This window comes from Stegastes partitus, unplaced genomic scaffold (genome assembly GCF_000690725.1).
Source record: "Stegastes partitus isolate 25-593 unplaced genomic scaffold, Stegastes_partitus-1.0.2 Scaffold1231, whole genome shotgun sequence".
NCBI lineage: Eukaryota > Metazoa > Chordata > Actinopteri > Pomacentridae > Stegastes > Stegastes partitus.
This window is the reverse complement of record NW_007578962.1, coordinates 16,226-40,732: the sequence shown is the minus strand read 5'-3', so window position 1 is coordinate 40,732 and position 24,507 is coordinate 16,226. Positions and strand designations below refer to the sequence as shown.

General features: G+C 41.2%; 3 protein-coding genes across 6 annotated transcripts in view; 2 read left to right on the top strand and 1 right to left on the bottom strand.

Annotated features, from left to right (window-relative positions):
* The window catches only part of LOC103369045 (copine-3-like), a 24,668-nt gene extending 17,541 nt beyond the window's left edge, over nucleotides 1-7,127 (top strand). Inside the window, exons 17-27 of the mRNA XM_008297642.1 lie at nucleotides 897-1,058; nucleotides 1,903-2,001; nucleotides 2,240-2,326; nucleotides 2,439-2,498; nucleotides 2,581-2,714; nucleotides 2,960-3,014; nucleotides 3,148-3,199; nucleotides 3,916-4,049; nucleotides 5,086-5,322; nucleotides 5,633-5,744; nucleotides 7,040-7,127. Coding sequence (XP_008295864.1) covers nucleotides 897-1,058; nucleotides 1,903-2,001; nucleotides 2,240-2,326; nucleotides 2,439-2,498; nucleotides 2,581-2,714; nucleotides 2,960-3,014; nucleotides 3,148-3,199; nucleotides 3,916-4,049; nucleotides 5,086-5,322; nucleotides 5,633-5,743 — 1,131 coding nt within the window. The 3' untranslated portion in view covers nucleotide 5,744; nucleotides 7,040-7,127. The remainder of the gene's footprint in view (nucleotides 1-896; nucleotides 1,059-1,902; nucleotides 2,002-2,239; nucleotides 2,327-2,438; nucleotides 2,499-2,580; nucleotides 2,715-2,959; nucleotides 3,015-3,147; nucleotides 3,200-3,915; nucleotides 4,050-5,085; nucleotides 5,323-5,632; nucleotides 5,745-7,039) is intronic.
* A 2,320-nt stretch (nucleotides 7,128-9,447) lies between these two features.
* idi1 (isopentenyl-diphosphate delta isomerase 1) lies at nucleotides 9,448-16,246 on the bottom strand. 2 transcript variants are annotated; one of them, XM_008297618.1, is made up of 7 exons: nucleotides 16,136-16,246; nucleotides 13,373-13,530; nucleotides 11,981-12,153; nucleotides 11,795-11,887; nucleotides 11,528-11,658; nucleotides 11,317-11,421; nucleotides 9,448-10,237 (listed from the first exon to the last, which is right to left on the bottom strand). In XM_008297618.1, exons 2-7 carry the CDS (start codon nucleotides 13,525-13,527, stop codon nucleotides 10,025-10,027), a joined length of 870 nt encoding a protein of 289 aa, XP_008295840.1. In that variant the 5' UTR covers nucleotides 13,528-13,530; nucleotides 16,136-16,246; the 3' UTR covers nucleotides 9,448-10,024. The 2 variants fall into 2 exon arrangements, with proteins under 2 accessions (XP_008295840.1, XP_008295839.1); XM_008297617.1 differs by having other exon boundaries at nucleotides 16,140-16,246.
* Nucleotides 15,894-24,507, top strand: part of LOC103369037 (WD repeat-containing protein 37-like) — a 24,554-nt gene continuing 15,940 nt past the window's right edge. For 2 of the 3 annotated variants that reach the window (XM_008297622.1, XM_008297619.1), the window contains exons 1-4: nucleotides 15,894-16,077; nucleotides 18,861-19,143; nucleotides 21,154-21,250; nucleotides 21,403-21,498. In XM_008297622.1, the coding sequence (XP_008295844.1) occupies nucleotides 18,991-19,143; nucleotides 21,154-21,250; nucleotides 21,403-21,498 (346 nt within the window). In that variant the 5' untranslated portion in view covers nucleotides 15,894-16,077; nucleotides 18,861-18,990. Of the gene's footprint in view, nucleotides 16,078-16,366; nucleotides 16,648-18,860; nucleotides 19,144-21,153; nucleotides 21,251-21,402; nucleotides 21,499-24,507 lie in introns of those variants that run through there. The other variant, XM_008297621.1, reaches the window with a different exon arrangement.

Sequence of the window (24,507 nt, the reverse complement as noted above, 5' to 3'; positions counted from 1 at the left end):
CTTGGGTCTGATTGGACTCTGAGATGGTCTTCAGTAGAGCACGCTGTCTGCTCATGCTTTGTGCAAGCGTGTTCACTTTATCTCTCCTCTGCCAGGCCTCAAAGTGCCACCGACATGAACCTCCAACCGCTTCAGCTAAAAAGGAGCATTTCTGGTATTTCCTCAGAGACACTTTGACCTTATTTTAAAATGCAAGAAGTGATGATTAAATGTGGTTTCAGTTAGATTTAATATATTTTGTTCTTGATGGAGAATTGTGCATTTGTCTAATTTTCTTTTATTTTTTTTTAACATTTTATTTTTATTGTTTCTTTTTTTAAGAACATGTAGCAAATATGAACAAAACAAAACAAAACAGAAAAAACCTCGAAAGAACAAGAACAGTGGATTGCCACGTCTCTACAATTTGCTCCCAAGTTGTCATCAGTTGTCCTTATGCTGTCGTTGTTTAACACGCCACTTCTCCCGTTTTTCTCGACATAGTTCTTCTTGAGTTCTTGTCTTATGGGTCAACAGTTCCCTTACATGTATCTCACTCACAGTGTTTTGCCAGTCCTGCTGTGTTGGCGGATCTGCTTTATACCATTTCCTTGCTGCTAAGATAATTTTCAGTAAATATCTGTCCTCTTTTATACAGCACTGCCTGACTTGTTTCCCAGATACAGTAGTACGCATGACTTGGGTTTATTATAGCCCAGAATTTGAATGATTATCTGATCAAGTGTGTGATTTTTAGACAAAACCAAAATACACGAGAGTGGATTACATTCATATTTCCACATTTTCTCCAGCATGGCCGTGGTACTGATGTGTGTTTATTTCTGATTCTGTGTGTGATGAAGAATCTAATCAAGTTCTTCCAACAAAATAATCTCCAAACCCAGTGATGATGTGGGTGTCTGCTGTGTTCGCCAAATATGCAGCCACTCATCTTGCATTTGTCTAATTTTCCTTCACTGTGTTCTCAGGTGGTGAAGAACAACTTGAATCCAACATGGAGGCCATTCCGAATCCCCCTGCAGTCCCTGTGTGGAGGAGACATGGACAAACCGATAAAAGTAAACGTCAACCACTCACAAATGTACAACGTGTTCAAACTGAGACTCACACCTGCAGCCACATTGGTTTAATCCAAACAGCGCTGCGTGTTTTGATGACACAAGACAAACTTTAAACCAGAAAAAAAAAATTGGTTTTCATTCAGACATCTCCAAATGTATGAACTGATCATAGTGTATTTAGTACGAGCTTGACGATATATATATTTTTTTTAACTTCTGAAGTGAGCATGTCAGGAAGGAAGCAGTTTCCCACCATACAGGACAAGTGAGTTACCCAGTGCGTCGGTGTTTGTCTTTTTCATCGTACCATCACTTTACTGGGTGGAGTGCGTGTGAATGTCTCAGCGGGGCCCTCGGCTGCCCAGGTTTTCTTCATCCAACCTTAGCATAGAAACATTTGTCTGGATCTACACATACTCATTTTGTTTCCAGCTTCTGTCTTGTGCACAAGTATTACAAAGACTTGTGTTTCAGATCTCACTTTTGCACGTTGTCTGTTTTTTCTTCTGTTTTCTGACAGTTCACTCTAATGGCAAACACCTTCTCTCATTTGCCTCTAATGGTGTCTAACAGTGCAGATGGTTTTGGTTTTATCTGCCTGGATTTTTGTAATTTGCCTCCAATTCCAAAAAAAAGGAAGTTTATGGAATTTTGAGGTGACAGTTTTCATTGAGACTATTCCTTTAAAAACTGTTCCTAGCAAAGTTCATGAATTTTTTATTTTTTTTTGTAGTTTGGGTGAACTGACACTTGAAGTAGATTTATTATTCGCCTGCAGTGTGAATAAACTATTTCTGTGTTTTCTCTGCTCAGCTACAAATGTTTTTTTACCTGTGTCTAGGTTGAGTGCTACGACTATGACAGCGATGGCTCACATGATCTTATTGGAATCTTTGAGACCACAATGACGCGCCTCCAAGAAGCATCGCGGTCTTCTCCGGTACGAGTATGTGTGTGTGCATTGTTTGAACAACCAACAATATTGTAAACATTAAGCGAGATGCTGCTTATTTATGCTCTACTTTATTTTGTATTGTTGACATGCCGTTTAACTAGTCATTGTAAATTAGTCTGGCTAAGAGCAGCGACTAAGTTGAAGCAAAATTTGCAACACAGCTTTTGTTTTCATGGTATTTTGGCTTTGACGAAGAGCTTCTGGCTTTGCTGTTTTTTTGCAGGCAGAGTTTGAATGCATCAACAGTAAAAAGAAACAGAAGAAGAAGGGCTACAAGAACTCTGGTATTGTGAGTGTAAAGCATTGCCAGGTGTGTACGTTTTTATTTTTTGCAAAATATGTCACTTGAGAAGCAGCAGTATGGATTTGATTTTACACATGTTGCCAGTTCTCTGCTATAAGACAGATGGTTTATCTTTTAGGTGGTGAAGGAGTATACCTTCCTGGATTATATTATGGGAGGATGTCAGCTCAACTTCACTGTGAGTTTAATGCCCATTTTTTATTTGTTTGCATTCTTTGTCATCGATAAACCTGACAATATCTGTTATTTCCGCACATTAGGTGGCTATCGACTTCACAGGCTCCAACGGGGATCCCAAGTCTCCCCAGTCTCTGCACTACATCAGTCCTCAGGGTGTTAACGAGTACCTCTCCGCTATCTGGTCTGTGGGCAACGTCATCCAGGACTACGACAGGTTAAGTTTCCCATATACAGAGTTAACGTGTAAACAAGTTCCACGTTCTTGACCAATTCTTTTTGAGATGTCTTCATGACACATGATCGATTCCACAAGACATAACTCCCATCTAACTTCATTGCTGACTGTATGAACCTTCTGGCAGCCACAGCTGACACGTCTTTGTGTACACTGTGGCTGGAGTTTGAATGACTAAATATGATGTCAGTCATCTAATCGTATCATTTACCTTTTGTGTGTAGTGACAAGATGTTTCCCGCCTTTGGCTTCGGGGCCCAGATTCCGCCCTCGTGGCAGGTAAAGCTTGCATTTTAATATGAGACGACAAACACCTTTGAAAGATAAGCTTTGTTGTTTCGTTCGTTATCTGGTTACAAGGTCATTTAGTGGTTTGGCACAGGAAATGATATCTGATGGCAATGTGTTACAGGTTTCCCACGAATTTCCTCTGAATTTCAACCCGTCGAACCCGTTCTGTGCAGGTTTGTTGATGGATCACTGGTTAATTTAAACCTTCAGACAGATTTAAACTGCTGATGTTATCTACAGTACACTTGTGGGTTAATGTTAGAGGTCGACTGGTTTTCCAGGCCTGAAAGAGTTGCTGATTATTGGTGATCAACACCGGCTGATAACCTAAAATATTTGGACCCAGTATCCATTAGATGTCATTCATAACTAGGGTGACTATAAGTAAATATGTAAAATAGAATTAGAAGTGATTTAAATTCTCTCCTCTGTTTATGGGGGATCGGTTGAGATTGATTAGTTTGTCTCCAGCTTATCCTCTCTGTTTTCTTACTCTTTCTCTGTTCTATCACTTTTATTGTCCATCTCTTAAAGCATTACAAATTATTGTTTTTCTAAACTCTGTTTCAGGGTAATTTGTCGCTGCCTTCTAATTTAGCCTCAGCCACTGTGAGCTTAGCTGATTCCATGTTTATGGCAACGGCTTGTGCTTTTTGTTCAGTTTTCGTAGTCTGTGCTTAAGAGATTTAGAGATTTCTAAGATCACAGAGTCCTGAGACCTTTAATTTATCAATAATCGCTCAATAAAAATACAGACGATCTGAAAAATGCAAACACTAATCCACAATAATCGGCCAGTCTAATCATCGGTCTGTCCCTGTTTAATATGTTGTAGTGCTCATGTTCCAGTGTGTGAGTTTAATCTTTACTACGTTGATTGTGTGTGCAGGCGTTGAAGGCGTGGTGGACGCCTACAGGGTTTGTCTGCCTCAGGTCAAACTCTATGGTCCCACCAACTTCTCTCCTATCATCAACCATGTGGCCTGCTTCGCCAAACAAGCCCTCCAGCAGACCACTGCATCGGTGAGTACTTGTCTGTACAGTAATCATATCCTATATTTATCCCTGGAGCTAAAGACTAATGTAAAAAACAAAGGCAAATGCTATCCTATCAAATGATGGAAGATCTAAGTAGTCGGGACTGTTTGAAAAACAAAACAAGGTGCAGCACATGTAGCTAGCCCCTTTAACGATCAAGATAAGAGCTTAAAAGTAAAGGTCGTGAAACTACAATGAAAATATCCTTGGACTCAATTATGGAGACAAACAAAGATAAGGCTGTAAAAAGCAGCTCCACTTCTCTGCTACAACATCACATCTGAAGACTCTCCTTGTAGCTGCAAAGGCAACAAACAGAAAGGGGAGCAACACCACGGGAAATATAGAAACTGTGCCAATGAGAACAGACTCCCACAAAGGGATGTGTGACAAATAATCTGTGAACACGTTACCATGTATATCCAGGACTTGACTACAGGTCAGGTCAGGACATGGCAGCGCAGTCCCCAGTTTATCCAGTACTCATCGTTACTTCTGCACTGCCTATTGCACAAGACTCTACTCACAGTAAACATTTTGTTTCGCCACATTAAACAGGGTGGGGTTAAAAGCCTTTCAGTGCCAATTTAATGTATAATCCTTACAGTGCAGCAAATAATTTGATAATAGCTTGATTCAGAGGAACCGGATTATTAGGATATGACCACAGTAATTAGTTTTCAAGCTATTTCCAGATGCCAGGTCCATAGTGATCAGAGTCGTATGCCTATGAGGGAGAATAACTTGAATCGTATGCTCAACAATTATTGGATTTATCTGAGATTTTGTGAACACCGGAGTGTAATTAACTTCTTAAATGTGATGAGCAGCGTCGGTGCTTGATGAACTGATCTTTCAACAATACATTGGGATTTGATTGGTGATCTTTGGCCAGTATCCCTCAAGTACACATTGAGCATGCCAAAATGCACACTGTGATGTTTTGAAATGCTTCTAACATACAGCTCAGACAACTAATCTACTGCTGCTCTACAAATGTGTTGTCGCTGTCCTCCTGAAGCAATACTTTGTCCTTCTGATCATCACCGACGGAGTCATCACGGACATGGATGAGACACGCAACGCCATCGTCAACGCCTCTCGCCTGCCCATGTCTATCATCATAGTCGGGGTGGGAGGGGCGGACTTCAGCGCCATGGAGTTCCTGGACGGAGACGACGGCCGTCTGCGCTCTCTGAGTGGCGAGGCTGCCATGAGAGACATTGTCCAGTTTGTGCCATTCAGGCAGTTCAAAAACGTAAGTCACAGTGAAAACGCCGGACACCCTTCCATTACTCCTGCTTCATATGAGATTTGTTTTCTGTGATTTCTGCTGATTTTTCCTCAATACGCCAACCCATTGCTATAAAAAACTGCATGCATTCCAACCTCTTTCTGAGCATTTCACTGCGTCATCTTTGGGTTGGTTGACGTCAGGATTATGAACTAAACATAGTAAGGCAGGTTCTCCTTATAATTCCACTACACCTGTCCAAGCTCTGGGATTCCCCCACCCTCAACTTAAATCTCACTTAGCTTATCTCTTTGCCTTGTTTATTTCTTTTCAGGCGCCCAGCCAGGCTCTTGCCCAAAGCGTTTTGGCCGAGTTACCTCAGCAAGTGGCGTCCTTCTTCAGTTTATTCAAACTGAAGCCTCCCCACGATCCCAATGCTTCTTAGGGTACCCCAGATATCATATTACATAAACCCCACCATCATCCTAGCATTCTGCTTCACCTATATGACTAACAGCTGCATGAACCACCACATGTAGTGATCTCTATCTTAATGTTAATGACTGTCCTCCTTCCTACTTTTCTAACTTTGTTTTGCTTAAGATTCTTCATCAGTGTCAAAGTGAGAGTGTCCTTTCAGACTGAGGACCTCTGGCACTGATGAACAATCAAAGAAAGGAAAACTCCTCTGTGTTCCTTAAATGCTGCTAAAGTGGCACAAAGATCAGCCACGACATCACAGCTACTGACCGGTGAAGTGATTAACATTGATGATGTTGTTAAAATGGCACCTGTCAAGGGGTGAACAGTCAGAACAAATGGGCCGCATAAGGATCTGAGGATTCATGGCCGAGGTTCAACATATTACGAGGAAAACTCGGCCCTTTATCCATGTGGGTGTTACTGTGACAAGTACCACCTACCTAAACAATGTGACACACTCCTTCATGGCAGCAGTATTCCCTGATGGCAGTGACCTCGTTTAGCAGGATAATGCTCCATGGCACATTTTAAAAAATGATTTAGGAACGGTTTGAGAAACAAACACTTCAAGCTGTTGACTCAGTGTCCAGGTTCCCCAGATCTCAGTCTGATCAAGCATCTGTGTGATGTGCTGGAAAAACAAGTTGAATTCGTGAAGGTCCGACTTCACAACCTGCAGTCTTGGTGCCTGATACCACAGGAGGTCTGTGGAGTCCATGCCTTGATGGGTCTCAGCTGTTTAGGTGGCACAAGGGAGACCTACACAGTATTATGCAGGGGGATTGAATGTTGTAGCTGTTTAGGTGTAACGTAACTGCTGAGCATTATAGAACACCTTTGTCCAGTCAGTGCAGTCAGTACAGGGGTTTGGATGCTGCAGTTCACTTGGTCTGTATGGCACATTGTGGTGGCTGGTTTTACTTCATTAGACTGATATCAGGAGGTAACTGGCTCGTTGCTGACTCTTCACTACTTGTCCGACTGTAACGCTACAGTCCACCTTCGTAAAAGGTGCAAGCAACTCATCTGGAGGTCACCAGAAGGCAGCCTCAAAAAAAAGAGTTAAAAAACTCTGGCAAAATGACAAAACAACATCCAAAATTAGACAGGTGGAATTTTCCTTCTGAGCAGTTTTCACCTGCATGACTTCTTACTTGTCATTCATGCTCCCTTCATCTATTCAAATCAGTGATGACAGGAAACTAGTAAAGGCCTTTGTTGTTTTTTTATAATTTTATCTCATGGCTTTGCACTTCAGGCTCCTCCCGAAGCTCTGGCAAAGAGTGTGTTGGCTGAAGTACCAGGTCAAGTGGTGGACTTTTGTAATACCATGAAGCTGAGTCCACCCAACTCCTCTCCTGCACCGAACCCTGCAGGGACCGTGTGACACCACAAAGAAGAAACCAGAAATGGACCACTCTTATCTTTTTGCAGATACAAACCAAATACTAGCTTTTTCTTATCATGCAATTAGACAAACTCCTCCCTGTGCTTTCCTCAGTCAGCTCTCGTATTTCACCACATTAACAGTCAAAGAACCAACCACACATCACACGCCCTGCGTCACGACTCCACTCCGTTGACCAATCTTTTGTTTTTAAGTGTAAAAATAGATCCAGCTGCTGTTGCTGTTAGATAGCAACATATTTGTTTTAATTTAGCTGTTATTTTGTGCTTTTAAAAGAACATTCCATCATTTCGAAAGACGAGGTTAATTTGTAGGGAACTGCACTTTTAAAAATAGTCGGAATGAATGAACAATAATAAGCCTTGCACTGTTGCTGTAGCAATTCCTGAAACAAGACACCTTAAAAAACAAAGCAGAGTCCTCAGTACAGAAAACACTGCACTGGACTCTGAACAGCTTTTTGAATGCATCACTGGGGCAAGCAAATAATTTTTTTATGCATGTTTGATTGCTCCAGAATCAAATTACAACAGTTATGTAAAAGGGTTTTTGCTCACTGAGATGGCAAAGATTATCTTTTAATACCAGTAAATGCATCGTAGCCTGGTGTGACCGGGTAATACATATAGGTTTCTGATCTCTCACGTGATGCCTACATCCTCAGAAATACCATGCTTGGGTTCATATACCTTTCTATTTCTGGCACATGGAGTTTATTTTTCCTCAAATGTTGTATAGTTTACACATGCTTCTCTCTACACTTTACTCTGCAATGCCAAACTTAAAGTATGAATCTGAAATATTGTGATAACTGGAAGGCCATCTCATTGTAAATTTGGTTGTCTTGTGCCAGCCTGATTAATTATGTTTGTTAATCGTGCCACTTACTTTTTGATACTTTGCTTTTCACTTACAGTGTGGCCAAGGACTAACAGGAGCACAAAGGTTCAGTATTAAACATGGTAGCATTATAGAAACTACATACAGTACTGCAGTATGCATATTTAATGCAAATGTCTATTTCTGTTGTGAAGTGTTTTTTTTTTTTTTTATATGGTTCACATATAAAATTATATCCGATGTCATATCTTGTTGCTGCTTTGTGCTCTACAAACAATCGGGTCACGTGCCTTAGTGTTAACAAAATGAAAGTGCATTGAGCTTGCAAATAAAAAGCCTCTAACTCGATTTAATCGTGTAGTTATTGAACACTCATAAAGCACTTCATGGAGCTCTTCCAACTGTGTGTACTCTGCAAACCACCAGATGTGAACACCACCGTCCTGAAGAGTTTTTTTGTTTTGTTTTGTTTTCTGAAGAAAAATATGTTTAAAAAAAAAAAAGAAGCCATCACTGTGATGGTAGTTCGCCAGTTTTACTGTCTGTATACACTTTGAACAAACCACTTAAGTCAGGGGTGAGCAGTCCTGGTCCTTGAGGGCCACAATCCTGCATGTTTTAGATGTTTCCCTCTTCCAACACACCTGATTCAAATGATCAGCTCATCATCAAGAAGCCTGATAACAATCCTGATCATTTGAATCAGGTGTGCTCGAAGAGGGAAACGTCTAAAACATGCAGGATTGTGGCCCTCGAGGACCAGGATTAACCACCCCTGATTTAAGTAGTTGCCTAAAAATGATAAAACTCTAAAAAAGAAAACATCATCTCATGCACTGAAACCAGTTTCACCAGTCTGTCCTTGACTTCATCAGACACTAGATCTGATGATTGGTGAGCCTGTAGCAGACAGTACTTGTGAAACCAGTAGCCACCAGTGGCAGATGTAGTGCTTTGAATTTGTCAGATTTAAAAGCTGCCACAAAGGTTTCTGCTGCCACCTACTGGGAAAACATCGTCTGTTCACCAAATCAATGTAAAGTGAGATTAATGTCACAGCTTTGTTCAATGTATGTCTTCTTTTTAAGTTACAAAAACAATTTTCTGCTGAAGACATTATCACATTGATATAGGTGTTGCGGTGGGCGGCTGAGGCTCAGGTGGTAGAGCAGGTTGTCCTCCAATCGCAAGGTTGGTGGTTCGATCCCCTGCCCCTCCACAGTTGAAGTGTCTTTGGGCAATACATTGAACCTGAAGTTGCTCCCAGTGACATGCAGGTACGTTGCATGGCAGCTCTGTTGTCATTGGTGTGTGAATGTGTGTGTGAATGGGTGAATGAGAAACACATTGTAAAAGACCATTTACCACTGATATAGGTGTTACTTTGCCATTGCTTATGATGATGAAATGAAGCCATCCACTGCCAATAATCACTTTATTGTGCAAAAAAGTAAAAACATACAGCCTGTTCACTGATATCACTGTCCACAATGTACAGCGTGATGGTGATTGTTTGAACTTGGAGACATGTCTCACCTCTGCCTACTGACCTGTTATCAGGCACTTTAATGTTTTATACAAAAATAAGCTATTCTCTTTCTGGGGCTGTTAGTATTAATGCTGTTTTTTTCTACTTGATGAACGGAAATGTTTGATGTCTTCTGTTCAAGCTGAAACAGTGAAGCTTATTCAGACTGACTACCTGGCTGATGATCCGGCCAGCCAGCACTACAAGGAACAACTAACCAGCTGTGATGAGAAATGCACCTCGGTGCCTCAAACCTATGTAAACCATAGATTTTCTGCTTTCTCTTCCAGTGCAAAAGCCCTACCACGATCACAACTACCTCAGCTAAAGCAGCCAGTGAACCGCTTACGTTTTGTGCGAACGCCGACTTTCGGGAGGTCTCAAGCAGCCGAGCCAGCCGTGCGTCAGGCAAGTTCTGTGACAATCAAAAGCTTGACATAACTGGAGGTAGAGCCTGATGATGACGGCTACATGCGGTGGATGCTGTTGTGATCCATGAACTGCTTGAGGTTCTGCAGGTTGTCCCACCACTTGAAGAGGAAGGTCTCCGCGATGAGGGCGAACCAGGGCGTGATCTCCAGCTCCTTGCGCTTGGCTTTCTCTAACATCTCCTTCAGCTCCTCTTTGCTCACATAACAGTGAGTTTTGATCTCATTGGGATCTGGACTCAACTCCACGTCCTACAGAGAGACATTAAAAAAAAAGTTTTATTGTAATCCGTAACGTTAGGCTCATAGACAGGCTGCAGGCAACCAGATGAAGACTGTCTAAATACGTACTTGACTACAGTGATGTTTGAAGGTTTACAACAGTCGAGAATTTTCAGTATTTTAAGATAAATATGACCGAAAACATTGTAGATTTTTACACAAGTCCTAACAGAAAATAAACAGGACCCCCCAAAAAGAAATGTGACAGTAATATTACACGTAGTCATTTATTTAATAAGAAAAATGATCCAATATTACAGATCTGTGAGTGGTCAAAGTATGTGAACCTCTAAGATCAATTAATCAATAGGATGACCATAAAGTATGAGCTGGTGCAGGAATGTCATAGACGCACAGGACTTTGGCCACCTAGACCATAAAAGTATTCAGGAACTCTTGTAAATCTGGTCAGATGTCATTTTTCTTCGATGTCTGCAGACTCTAAAAGTGCAGTTTAATGTGTGTCATGTCTAAAGTTACTCAAAAAAGGTGCTTTAAAAAGTGCATGCATTTTTTTTCACTGGAAAAATATCTCCTTCATAAAGTAAAAAAAGACACTGAACTCGGTTCGTTTTATGTTAATGCGTCTCACAGCTTCATTCAGACATACCCACTACAGTGATGGAAAGAAAGACGGTATGTAAGCGATATTTGTGAAAGTAGACAAAACGCCAAGTGATGATTCACACATAATAATGTAATATCAAACAAAAGGCTAAATCTAAAGACAGCTTATCACACTGTCCACAAACCTAACAGCCGAGTTTATTTATGATTGAAAGTTAATGTGTGATGATAATCTAACTACTGCTTTACAAACTATAAAATAAAAATATCAGGACAGCTGTGATGGGACTCAGGAGGATGACTGCATAAAGACTGCCACCACGAGTTTACGGGAAAAGTGATCAGGGCGCTCATTCAGACATGACGTCGTTATGTTTAACTGCCATCACATCAATGGAAAGTAGTGCGTGTCTGAAATGTCTATCGGCATCATACGTTCAAATGCAACCCTGCTCTAGGTCCACCAGGCCTTACAGTACTACCTTCTGCATGAAGAGGATGTAGTCAATCTCATGTTCTCCCCACACGCCGTCCGACTGAGCCTTGTAGTGGATTCGTGTTAGATAGGTCATTTCATCTGGAGTCACCTGAGAAGCAACAGGAAGGAAGAGGAGATCAGGCGCAAGCACAGATTGGACACAATCCTCAATAATCCTCTTGCAGTGAAGCCAGCGCACACAGTGGACAGCATACCTGTTCTGGGGGGATACCCAGCTCAGCGTTGAGTCTCCTCTGAGCAGCCGTCCTCACCCCCAGTGCATCCCTCTCCTCCAGCTCGCTGTCTGTGTGTAAAGGGTGACTGCAGCATGTGTTTGTGAAGCAGCCTGCACAAACGCACACACACACACACACAGGAGACTGTTCAAACCGTTACCTACAAATGTTGTTGACTATGCAACGTGTAGCAGTGGAGTAGCTCAGAGAGGAGTCGGACTGGGAGGCTCAGTGTTTTCTGCTGACCTGGGAAAGTGATTTTGGCGTCAGACCTCTGTTGTAAGAGCAGCTTCTCTTCGCTGTTGAAAATGAAGACGCTGAAAGCTCTGTGTAGTAACCCTGGTGAGACAAAGACACCGTTTCAGTACGACTCAGGGGCGTTAAAAGGAAAACACGTGCTCCTGCATGCATTTTAATGTAGCAGACAGACACCTTTATCGATGTTGGAGTTGAGGTGGCAGTTTTTCTTGGTGTCTGCTCCGATCTTGCGGTCGTTCTCGTCGATGAGAATGCACATCTCGGACAGCAGCTGCACCTGTTTCTGGTCCAGGTGATCTGTGGTTATCTCAGGCATTCTGGCTGGAGAGTGCAGGTGTCTCGCGTCACTGTGGGGCAGCGGGAGGACGGACAGGTGGACAACGGTTAAAGATTTACAGTTTTATCAATTTATCAGCTCCTTCAAACCACATTGTGGACGGTTTGGAAAAGAAAGCAAAGAAAGAAAATCAGTCCTCAAGTTCAAAATCTAAGCTTTTACACTCATGACGTATTGTAGATATATTATATGGTGTGTGCCTCTCCTAGGTGTATTTCCTAAAGCTTAAACAAGGTTTGCACTTTTAAATTCTCAAAATAATCACTGTGTTATCAACAGAGCTGCATCTAGTGACTATTTTCACTGTTGATTACTTGTTTGGTCCTTAAAATGTCAGAAAATTATGAAAAATGTTCATCAGTGTTTCCCAAAGCCCAAGGAGACATCTCCAAATATCTTGTTTTGTCCACAACCCAAAAATACTCAGTTTACTGTCATAAAGGAGGAAAGAAACCAGACAACATTCAAATTTAAGACTCTTACAACATTACTGAAACTGAATAATTAATCACTAAAATAGTTGGTGATTAAATTAACACTTGACCACTTGACAGTTTATTGTTGCAGCTCTAATTATCAACATATCTGAGTGGCAATTAGTAAAAAATGCAACTGCCCAGTGTCCAAGGAAGATTTTCAGATTGCTGGTTTGTCTGATCCAAACTCCAAAACCCAAAGACACTCAGTGTACAATGATATCAAGTACAAAATGAGTAAATATTCCCTTTCAGGAAGCTGGGAGCTACACATTTTTTGAGTTTTGCTGTTTGATAAATAACTCTCCAGTTATCCCAGACACTGCTAATGACTTATCTGACTCAGGCTAGTCTGATGCAGTATTCCACCTGATACTAGGCTCCATTTTCAAGCTCAACCACAAAGTTTACAAAATGCACATGTTAAAATAACGTGGTAGTGAAGCTGGCTTATTGATGAATGCCGATTGGAAGAGAACACACTCAGGCTTTGAGAGGCTATTCTCAAAGCGAGTAATTCGCCCGATAACTAAAGCTACACCAAATATTTGACTTTTTAGAGTAGACTTTGGTGTGACTTTGTTCCATCAAGAGACAGCAGCGGCGCATATCCGGACTACGGAGACGCACAAGCCGCGTTTCAGCTCAGCTATCAATAGCACAGAGACCTCCAGCTTACGGCCACCAGGCTTATCACAGGCTTTCCTGTCTTTAGACTCAAACACAGAAGCGGTTTCTGCGTCTCCGTCTTACCTGGACGAGGCTCTGCAGCAGGAGCTGATGGCTGCGCACGCAGGTCTGAGGCTCAGAGGAGCTGCTGCTCTGCCGGGGACAGGTACGTTTGATTTCAGCACAGCGGCTCCCTGCCGGGATACCAACCGAAGCACCGCCCACACAGGCCGCACCATCGCCTGACCAAAACAGAAAACCAATCACAAGGACGGAAGATGTGGCTGCAGGTAAAAAACGGAGAGTAGCAAACCGGGACGGATCGGAAGCGGCATCACCTGCAGACTGAGGAGGTCCAGGTGATGACTGGGTGATGTCCGACATAAACCAGTGCTGAACAAGTTACTCTGTGATTGTTGCCCCTGAGGAGGGGTCTACAACTAGAGTAATCAGTCCTATCTGTGTGTCTTTCTGTGTAAAAGTCTCAGTGTGGAGGTCTAACAGGTGGATATCTTACAGGTGAGCTCAGAATGTCAGTGCAAAAATAGCTCCACTTGAGATCACTATTTCAAAAATGCTGTATACCTTCAAAAGGGTGGAAGGTAGATTTATGGTATTTGGTGCAGATAAGCAGCCATGTTGGGCCTTTCTGTTGGTGATGTTACATTTGACCTGGGATGGTATTTTAAGGTCAGACTCAAGGTCATACATTTTGACTGCACTGTGACTTCAACACGGTACAAGACAGACAGATTGTTTGTATCAGAACCATGTACAGGCTTCCCACTGGGGATGTGACATTTGACATCGGGGATATTTCAAGGTGAAACTTAAGGTTAAAAAATGTTGATATTGACATTATATTTTAAATCACATGTAATGTATACATGGATAGGACCCATTTCAACTTGGACAACCAGTCAATCATGATTAGAGTTGTAATAACGGTTTACTGGGACTCAGTGCAATTATGGCCAGCAGGGGCAACTATATCTCTCTACTGAGGGCCCTCGTGTTGTAATTGCCCCTGACCAGAAGTCCAACAAGTAATCGGTCCAATCTGTGTGTCTTGCCCGAGTGCTAAGGTGCAAGTTGATATTTTACAGGTGACCTAGGAACGGCCTCTCCTCTGAATAATTCTATTTTAGCGTCAACCAGTGCTAAAATAGCTCTGCGAGAGGTCAGAGGTCATTTTTTTCAGAAACACCACATCATGGCCGGCAGGAGCGACTATATCCCTCAACTGAGGGCCCTATAGTTGTATAATATTTGTAATATTCAATATTCCTGTAAATAACAATATCATTCTATGGTTCTTATTTAAATTCAACCTTGATTCTTTGCACTATTACAGTTGTTTGCACTATTACAGCTATTTCTATTTCTAGTTACTTTATTTTACTGTATATTTATTGTTTACTCTATATTTATTGTTGTTTGTTGCACCAACCCACCAGAACAAATTCCTTGTATTGTGTAAACTACACCTGGCAATAAATCTGATTCTGATTCTGAAATAATTGTATTTTTCTTTATGTGCGTAGAATAAACAGGTAAATGATGGAAAAATACTGCTGGCTAAATGTTGTTTGGACACTAATAATAATGCCCTTGTGACCTTGTCTGTTGCTGTTAGAACGTGTCTTTGCTTTTCTCTTTACCAGCCTTTGTTGCTGTGAGACTGAACTCAGACTGTTCATTCTGTTATAATAAAATATTGATCTTATTACTCTGAACTAATCTTATTTATATTTTTTCTTGCACACCTCTTGAGATGAAGACACATAGCATTCTAGTTGTATCACCCCTTTCAGCTGCCATCACACTTACAAACCAGAATATCAGCGTAAATGTGGCTTATGGGTTTAACACATAACGTGTCAAGGCTCCTGAATTATGTGTGAGCTCAGGCTGGCTGTGGGAACAAGCAAACCTTATCTGAATTAATCAATCAATTCCTCTGATGGATATGTTTAAACATTGTAACTGCCTCAGAAGGCAGGCTTTGACATGGTTTGGGCATTAATGAAGGAGTCTACAGGTGAAAGCAGCAACGTGACAGAAGTAATAATAAATAAAAAATTGAAAATGAAATTGAAAATCATGACCACTTTTGAATTGTGGTTCAACATTAATGTTTGAAAAAAACAAACAAACAAAAAAAACAAGCAAGCAAGCATGATGGGAGCCATAAACTAATATTTAGTTGAACAACCCTTTGAGCCAATCACTGCCATCAAGTGTTTTCTGTAACTCTCAATTAGACTTCTGCACCTGTTGACAGGTATTTGTTCCACTGCTCATCAGCAAAGTGCTCTAATACATCTGGTTCAGTTTTTTTAGTTTTTTTAAAAATTGTTCTTTTCAACCACAATTCAAAAACAATGTCTTTCTTCACTAAATTATAATTTATCAAATTTTTATTTATTATTACTTTTTTGGTTTCTAGTTATTTGAGTGACTATTGTGCATTTTGCCTTTTTTAATGAATAAATTTGAGGACGACTGTATGGCTGCATTGCTAATGTATCACAGGTTAAACCTTGCGTTGAAAAGTTTATTAAAATAAAAGTATGACTGTACTTCTCGCAGTAACATGGCCCCTGTCTGTCAGTAATACCTATTTCAATACAATCCATCACTGATGAGTCAGTAGAGAGTGGTTCGGGGGTTTTAGGGTCCCGTTCCAGCTCGCTCCACTTCGTGTTTTCCTCCAGACACTGATTGTCAACACGCCATCAGACCACAGCACAGCTCGCACCACCCAGGCCTCTGACAACCGAACATAAGTATGCATTGTCTGTCAAATATGCAACCTATAGAGAAACCGATAAAGCGTTCACCTACTTACAGAAGCCTTGTTCCGCTTCAGGTAGACAAAGCGCGTCTTTAAACGTATCTTGCGTTTGTGTACGACGTTATTTCGGAGCCGACGGGAGTCGCACCACTTCGTTCCCTGTGTCTGACGTCACGGTTTTTCATTCGTTCTACTATCGGCGATGCGGCTTCCCATTGGCTCACAAAGTGCAAACACAAGCCACGTGATACGGAAGTGAGCGCACTAATAAAATACGTGATGTGTCAAAATTTGGATTCAATTTGTGATACTTGTCAAACTGCGGCGCGCTATCACCGCCCGTTGTCAAAGTCATTCGTGGACGGCATGTTGAAAAGTACATCTTCATAGGGCTGTGTGGTTTCATATCAGGCCGGGGAGGATATAGTCGTGTCTTTTAGCTGCTGTGTGATGTATGAACGCCGCAATGAAGGTGATATGTGGCAGCTAGCCCGTGCTAGCATGTAGCTAATTTGTCGAGCTTTGCTTTCCAAGTATGAATTCAGAGTCAGCAGTGACGGTGGTGAGTGTCTGCTTGTTTCGTACATGTCAGCATCATTTCGGTGGTAGGTCACAGGTCCTGAAACAGAGGTCAAATAGTCATTTTGCAAGCGCCATTTAATGTGCCAGCGGTCGTTAACAGACATAAGTGAATTTACGTGTCATCTGTCGTGTGTCATACTTTCAGTTTGTCCCTTTGTAGCTACATAAGGGTAGTTAAGTGTTTATTATGCGTCGTCCAGCTGCTCGTGATATTACTACTGCATCATACAGGTAGCCCGCATCATCTCAAAACGTAACCCACTGAACTTCATGAAAATACTCTAAATTTAATGTGGGAATGTCTGCTGACTAACGCTGATGCTCTTTAGCGGCTGACTAACGTCTCTCAGGCTGTCAGAGGTTAATCTGGATGACATAAAAATCATCAAGGAAATTATATCATTGACACATTTAAATTATGACACATTATTACCGCAGTCATCCTCCAACAACAGACGGTGCAGTGAGTAATAAAAGAAATCTGGAAGTCTGAACTGAAAAGACAGCTGAATGTCAAAGATTCTGTTATTCTGTTTCAGTAGCTTATAGGAGCTATTTGAAAGCTTTGTCAATAGGAGAGATACAGGATTACATAATAATATACGTTGGTTTCTTATTTTAATTATCTGATGTGCACGACTAATACAGGTACAGTCAACATGGTGGTTATTAGCGTCAGGAGAAGAGGTGGTGTAAAGTATTTCAGGCGAACAAGCTCACTCATATGAAGACATCCATGCTTTATTTTTCAGTACAGTAGTAAAAATTCAGTCCATGTGGGATGATAATTTATCTAACTACAGCCATTTATGGTACAATAAAATGTGCTTTCCTTATGTGGCTATGCTACCATGTTTTATAATGCATCTGACAGCAAAAAATGATGTCATTAATGGAATTATCCTGCTGGGAAATGGAAAAGATCTCACCATTGTAGCAGGTTTTTTCCCCACAATAAAAACACTTGATACAAGAGAAAAATACTCAGAGTGAAATAATATCCAGCTGTGATGGGGCTCAGGATCCAGGAACAAATGATTTAACTGCAACTGATAAACTGTGGCTGTGTCCGAAATCATCCACTCACTCCCTACTCCCTATGTAGGGATCACTAGATGGTGCACGCTGCAAGGTGGCGCAGTTGGTAGCACTGTTGCCTCGCAGCAAGAAGGTTGCCGGTTCGCGTCCCGGTGGCACCGGAATCTTTCTGCGTGGAGTTTGCATGTTCTCCGGCTTCCTCCCAAAAACATGTTGAGGTTAATTGGTGATTCTAAATTGTCCGTAGGTGTGAATGTGAGTGTGCTTGGTTGTCTGTCTCTAAGTGATAGCTAGGTTACCTGTCCAGGGTGTCCCCTGCCTTCGCCCTAAGTCAACTGGGAGAGGCTCCAGCTCCCCCGCGACCCTAATGAGGATTAAGCGGTGTATAGAAAATGGATGGATAGATGGTGCACCTCTGCAAAGTACCATTTCGGACACTGTTAATTACGTCGATTTGTGCCGCAACAAATTCACAGTTTATCGCGTAGCTAAGACATCAAGTTTATTGTCATTTTGCTGTACATACCAGATGAGAGAGCGTTTCTTCAGGATCCAGTAGCTTAAAACAGTAAAGTGGTGTTGTATGTCCAAATCACAACCGAGCGCCGCAATTTCAGCGACGTTCACTGTCCGGGTAAAATAACATGTAACAAAACAAACGCGATTTTTTTCGCGCGCTCGTTCATCTAGTTTCCGTTTCCTTTCGCGCAATGCATGATGGTCCATATTGCTGGTTGGTGACCATTGGTCATCAATTGGCAACTGTTGCATTAATCACTAACAAATTTTTTTTTTTAAATAATCGATTAATCGGTTCAAGTAATTATTTAAGGAATTCTCTGATACCTGCTTCTTAAATGTGCACCTGTTCTGGTTTCTTTAGTCCTCTCACAGTAAACTGAATATGTTTGGGTAGGGAACAAAAGATTAATGACATTCTCTTGGGATTTGGGAAATACTTTTGATATTTTCAACATTTTTTTTTTACATTTTATAGACCAAACAAAAAAAATAGTTTAATCAAGAAAATAATCAACAGATTAATTGACAATGAAATAATTGTTCGATGTTGCCTTGGTGTTGGCTTTAGGTATTGGATCTGCTGTTTACCTACAATGGCTGTAAACCTAAACTTCACTTCCTTTTTACCTGCAGGCAGGCGGTGATAGCTGGCAGATCTAACCCACCCACCCGTCCACCAGCCAACCAGCGAGTCTGGCCTTTGTTTACCTGCCTCTCAGGTAGGGTGTGAGTAGGGGGCAGGGCCACCCACGAGGTAGGAGGGATGCCTGTGGAGGGCGGAAGCAGCAGCGGTTCTGCTTCGGCTGCTCGTCACCCCAAGCAGAAGCGCAAGGCTCACAGTTTATCTATCCGGCGCACCAACAGCACAGAGGAGAGGCAACCGGGCATCCAAAGAGGAGACATGCTGGAGGGACAGGTGAGGGAGGTGTCCACAGACCCATGCTTTTTCTCATTCACACAAACTCTGACAGCTGCAGATGAGCATTCTGGTGAAACTAAACCACATGTAATACCATATGTTGTTGGCATGAGCCACAAAGGTTTTAATGCATTTGCTCAGTAAAACATGAGACAGGTTGTTCTTTGTACATTAGCATTTTAATTGTCATTGTGTTTTTATGTGAGACTGTTTTTGTCAGTCATGAGAGTACAGTACCAGCCGGTTAAACAGCATTGCTTTTATTTTCTACCTGGTTTTGCAACATTCACTGCTCCATGTTACGATGTGTTTATGAGACGAGGTTTCTGCCCCCTGGGAATGGTCTGTTTTTTTCCTAGATAGCTACAGCATGTTACTCAGAAGAAATCGTTTTTTAGTTAATTAATGCCGTCTAGATTCTCCAAAGTTTGAACTGTCTGACGTAGATGTGCTTTTTTGGTTAGTGATTTGTAAGTCTTAAACAATTGAATCTTGTGTGACTTTTTAAACCCACTGAGGCCACCGAGTTGGTTATTAACCTTCTCCACACTAGGTTATTTAAATCAGTCCTACAGTTGATTGATTTCTTCTGGGAGGGGAGTTATTTTGTGAGCAGCCATTTCCTCATGCTGACCAGTGGTAGCGTACTGTCATGCTTCTTTGCTGCTGAGATGATAAAATCTGTTGTTGTTTGATCAAGAACATCTTGGTTGTTAACTGTAGGGAGCTGGCTGAAGAGTGACCTTATCTACAGTCGTCTCTTAGATAACAGGCATAATAGGTTTGTGAGTGTTTTACAATCCATCATCAACGTTGGAGGAGTTCATAGATGGTGGACATTTAGGATTGGACGGTGGTTAGTGCTGTTTAGCTTGGTGCCGTATTTATTGTCATGTTTGATTTTAAACAGGTGATGTTCAATTTTTGTATTCAGTCCAGAAACGGATGCTTGATTTTGTCAACATTGCTTCGCCCTAGTTTGTCCGTGGAAGTCCTGTAGCTTTTACTTTCCATGCTTGACAATGTCCTTGAATTATCAGCTACTAAAACTAGAGCTCAGCTTGCACTGGCCTGTTGTCTCATCAAGTTTTAATATGGGCCGCTTGTCCAGGTCTGATTAGTCTTTTCAACAGTCCTTTCTGTCTATTGCCAAGACATGCTGGCTCTGTTTATGTACCCAGTCTACCCCCGACGGCACAAGTTCCACACACACAGACAGCTTTATGAACCCATATATAACACAGAGCGCATTTTCTCCTGCTCTTTTAATGCTGTCATTATTGGCCCGAGTTACGCCGCAGGTTTAAAGGCCACAACTAAGCCGCTTTGAATTCATAAGGGCTGCCTGTTTGTTAATTGACCTTTTTTTTTTTTTTTCTTTTACAAAGTGTGTTGACGTGCGCTGCTGGCAGAATGATCAGGCGACTAACTTCAATGCGACAAACTGTTGGTTTTGAACACGTGCCCCAGCAGAAAGAGTGTGACAGTCGAGTATTTGGTATCCTAGATGGCTACAGAACTGAGCAGGAGCTCCCAAACTGAGCTGTCAGATGCAGCTGTTTGAAACTGTTGTTTTCACGGCAGCTTTTGCTTCTCTTTGTGTGCTTGTCTGGCGGAGAATGTTGGTCAGCTGGTAGCTGGGTACGTCTAGAAGTTCACCATGGAGGTAAGTCAGCTAGAACGTAGAGTTTGATTCGTTATCGTAGAGTTACTTGTTTGTAGATTGTAGTTCTGTAGCTTAAAATGTAGCTGAGCTTTCCCTTTGAATGGCGTCTGAATAAATCCGGTAAATGCACAGTTTGTGTTTGACAAGATGTTTAAGTGGGTTGTTGTAGCTTTGATGAAGCGGTGTGTATTGAATCACACAAGCTTCTCCTTCAGTAGTCACATTACAGTTTACTAGACACCTGAAAATGGTGTGGAAATAACAATACGTGAGACACAATGCCTCCTGCTCCCTCTACTTGTTTATTCAAGCATTGTTCCTCTCTCTGTCCATTTGTCCAGGACTCCAAGCTGCCCCACGCTTTGCGGAACAATCTTCTCGACCTGTTCGGCCAGATCGAACGCGAATTTGAAAATCTCTACATTGAAAACATTGAACGTAAGTTTCCTGATAGAAAGACTCTACAAAAATATTTGTAGGTTACATTCCTGGACACATACCTCACTGTATCGATCTTTAGGTGTTGATTGACCAACAGAGCACAGGTAGTATTTGGTCACTGATGCCCTCCCACTGTGCTAACATTACAGTACGCCGGGAAATCGACTCCCTGAACGAGCGCCTGACTGGAGATGGACAGACTGTCGAGGGAGGAGACCCCACCAAGGGAGCCCTGAAAACAAAAGGTCCAGTGTTTCCGACAAAACCGTTGCGAGTCTGGCTGATTTTATGTCATTTGTTCTCTCTAATAAATTTAATAGATGCTTCCTCTTTGGAAATATTGATTGTTGTTGATTGTGCTTATAATACATATCTCATCCCTTTGTGGCTGGAAAAGTCTGAGTGGAAGTTGGCTCGTATCAGGATTTTAATTATTGTATTATTTATTTACTATCTTTATGACATAGTACTAAAAAGTGAGAGGTTATGATGAGAGCATATTGGGAGTATACCAGCTGGCTCTGCTCTAAAAATGTACAATCAGCTGATTTAAGTCAACAGCAGCAACAACTCCTTCTGTTTTGATCAATTTTAACATATTTTTAGAGATTTCTTGCACCTGAGAGGGATAAAGTGTGGACAACAAGTGGTCGGGTTTTCTTGTGCTTAACTAATGTCAGGATACTAGCTGCAAGCTGTATTTTACTACTGGCCTGTTTTTAGATTAGACTGAGAAGTTTAAGTGCAAGTTTATTTACAAAGCACTCTCCTTATCATGCACAGGTTGTTTAAAGGGCTTTACAGCCAAAAGATAAGAAAAATCAACAGATGGGGGGAAAAAAAAAATAGAATAAAATGAATAAAGTACAGACAAGTTTGATAAAAGTACAAAAAATTATGAGAATTTGTAGAATAAGTAAAACTGGTATATTGATTTAAGAGCAGAGGAGAAAAGAAAAGTCTTTATCTTCAGTTGAATATAGCTACAGTTAATAATAAATATCTTCTTCATTCACCATTGAGAACCTATAGAAAATAAGTTGGGCCTTAAAGTCAATTCCATATTTACCTTTATGTGGAAGCCAGTGCTTTGTCAGTATTCTAGCAGCAGCATTTTGAATGAGTTGTGAATGTTTAGTGTTGTTAGCAGGGAGGCAAGACAGCAGTTCATTACAGTCTACAAAAAAAAACAAAAGGATGAATTATCTTTTCTCAGCCTCGGTTCCACGCAACGTTTCTCATTTTAGCTGTTCTGTTTTTAAGATGCCACAATGAGGATTTACTTATAGCTTTTATGTGGCTGCTGAATTTTTAGATCAATGATTACACCACGATTCTTGATGTGGGGTTTTAGTGCTGTAGACTTCAGGTAAACACTGAGCGCCAGCCTGCCTTTTTTTATTGCCAAAACGAATTATTTCAGTCTTATCTTTATTTAGTTAAAGGGAGTTCTGTTGCATGCAGTTGTTTGCTTAGTCAATATAACAAGTCTCCTGAACGCTAGACAGAGCTGGATATCATCTGCATAGCTATGATAAGCAGCCTTGTCAGTGTTGGAGGATTTGAAAAAGAGGAGCAGGTTGAATAGGAGGGGCCCAAGAACTGATCTTTGTGGGACTCCGTTCGTCGTGGCGGTTCTTTCTGATTCATAATTACCTATACTGATTACATAACCTTTGGCCTCTAAGTGTGATCTGAGGACCATTCCTGATGGCTCGACCCAGTTTTAGTCTGTCTAGAAGTGCTTCATGATCCACAGTATCGAATTCTGCACGAAGATCTAATAACACGAATCAACATTCGGCCGACTGTCATTTAGAATCTTTATGAGCGCAGTGCTTTAATATGAGTTAAAGAAAACCTGATTGAAAGCTGTCAAGATGTCATTTGTAAGAGAGATATTATAGATTTGATCAAAAAGTACCTTCTCAATAAGCTTATGAAGGGGAGATTTGACATAAACCTGTATTTCTCTTCACAAAGGGAACCTGACAGCAGCAGTTTTTAATGATGCCGGAAATATTCCTGAGAGAAACGAGTAATTTACAATATGCTACAAATCCACAGCCAAAAAGCTAAAAACACCTTTTAAATGTTCGTTGGTAGAATATCTAATGAGCACATGGACAATTTAAGCTGCACTATTTATGTGAGAATATTGTAATTATTTGCACTAACGTCAGACATAAAAGCTTTTTTTTTTTTTGTTTGTTCGGGGTGATAAGGTCATAATGTCTCTGCTGGGCTGAGTGGATATTTTCAATATTTTGATGAGAAAAATATGCAAGCTCATTACATTTTTTTTTTAACTGCTAAGAACTCGGAGGCAAATAAAGTCCCATCAATGACAAATAAAAAGCAGGTGTATTAATATTGATGCAAGAGAATGGGACTGCTTAGCTCTGCATAACTCAAAGTTGTAGAGACAGAGTTTCTCTTTCTGGATGTCGTAGTCAATCCAAAGTTTAGTTTTTCTCTATTTTCATTCTGTCTTCCTGCGTTCTTTGATTCTTTTGATATGCTGCTGTTGGTGCTCTCTCTGTTTGTCTGAGATTATTATCGTCTTAGCAGGTGCCGTTGCATCAAAGACCCAGAGTGTTGTGGAATTAAAATGGTTAGGAAGATTGTCTACAGATCCTACTTTTGTGACTGATGAAGTAGATGAAGCCTCGATAAACAGAGCGCTGGTTCTCATTAAAATACCTTTTTTTTTTTGATGGTTTTAGATCTAATCTGAATAGGCAGGGAAACTAATGCATGAAAGCAAATGCAGGAGTAAACAGACAGAGCTGGATGCCTGCTATTTACTGCAGGAATTCTGAGGCGCTTACTAATAACCAAATCTAGTTTATCCCTAGTTACGGAATAACTGGGAATAAAAAAGGCACGCCTTCATGTAAGTGAACGCATTCCAGCACAAAGTGGTTTAACTGATATTTATCTGACTCTTAGTTTCAAGTTTCACCACTTGAGATGGTATTCATGTCACCGAGCCGGCCTTTCCTGTAGCTGAGCAGGCCGTTACTATTACCATAGAATTCACACATTCATCGGGTGAAACTTCATCATTTAAACTTTTAGGAAACACGGTTACAAATTGTACTTGATTTCCTGTGTAAGGGAAAGGAATTCTGTGTGATAATTTGTAGGACGTATATGTACAAAATCCTGCAACCCTAGTGAGGATTAAGCGGTGTATAGATAATGGATGGATGTACAAAATGTGTGAGCAGCAGGAACATTTTCTAGAAACC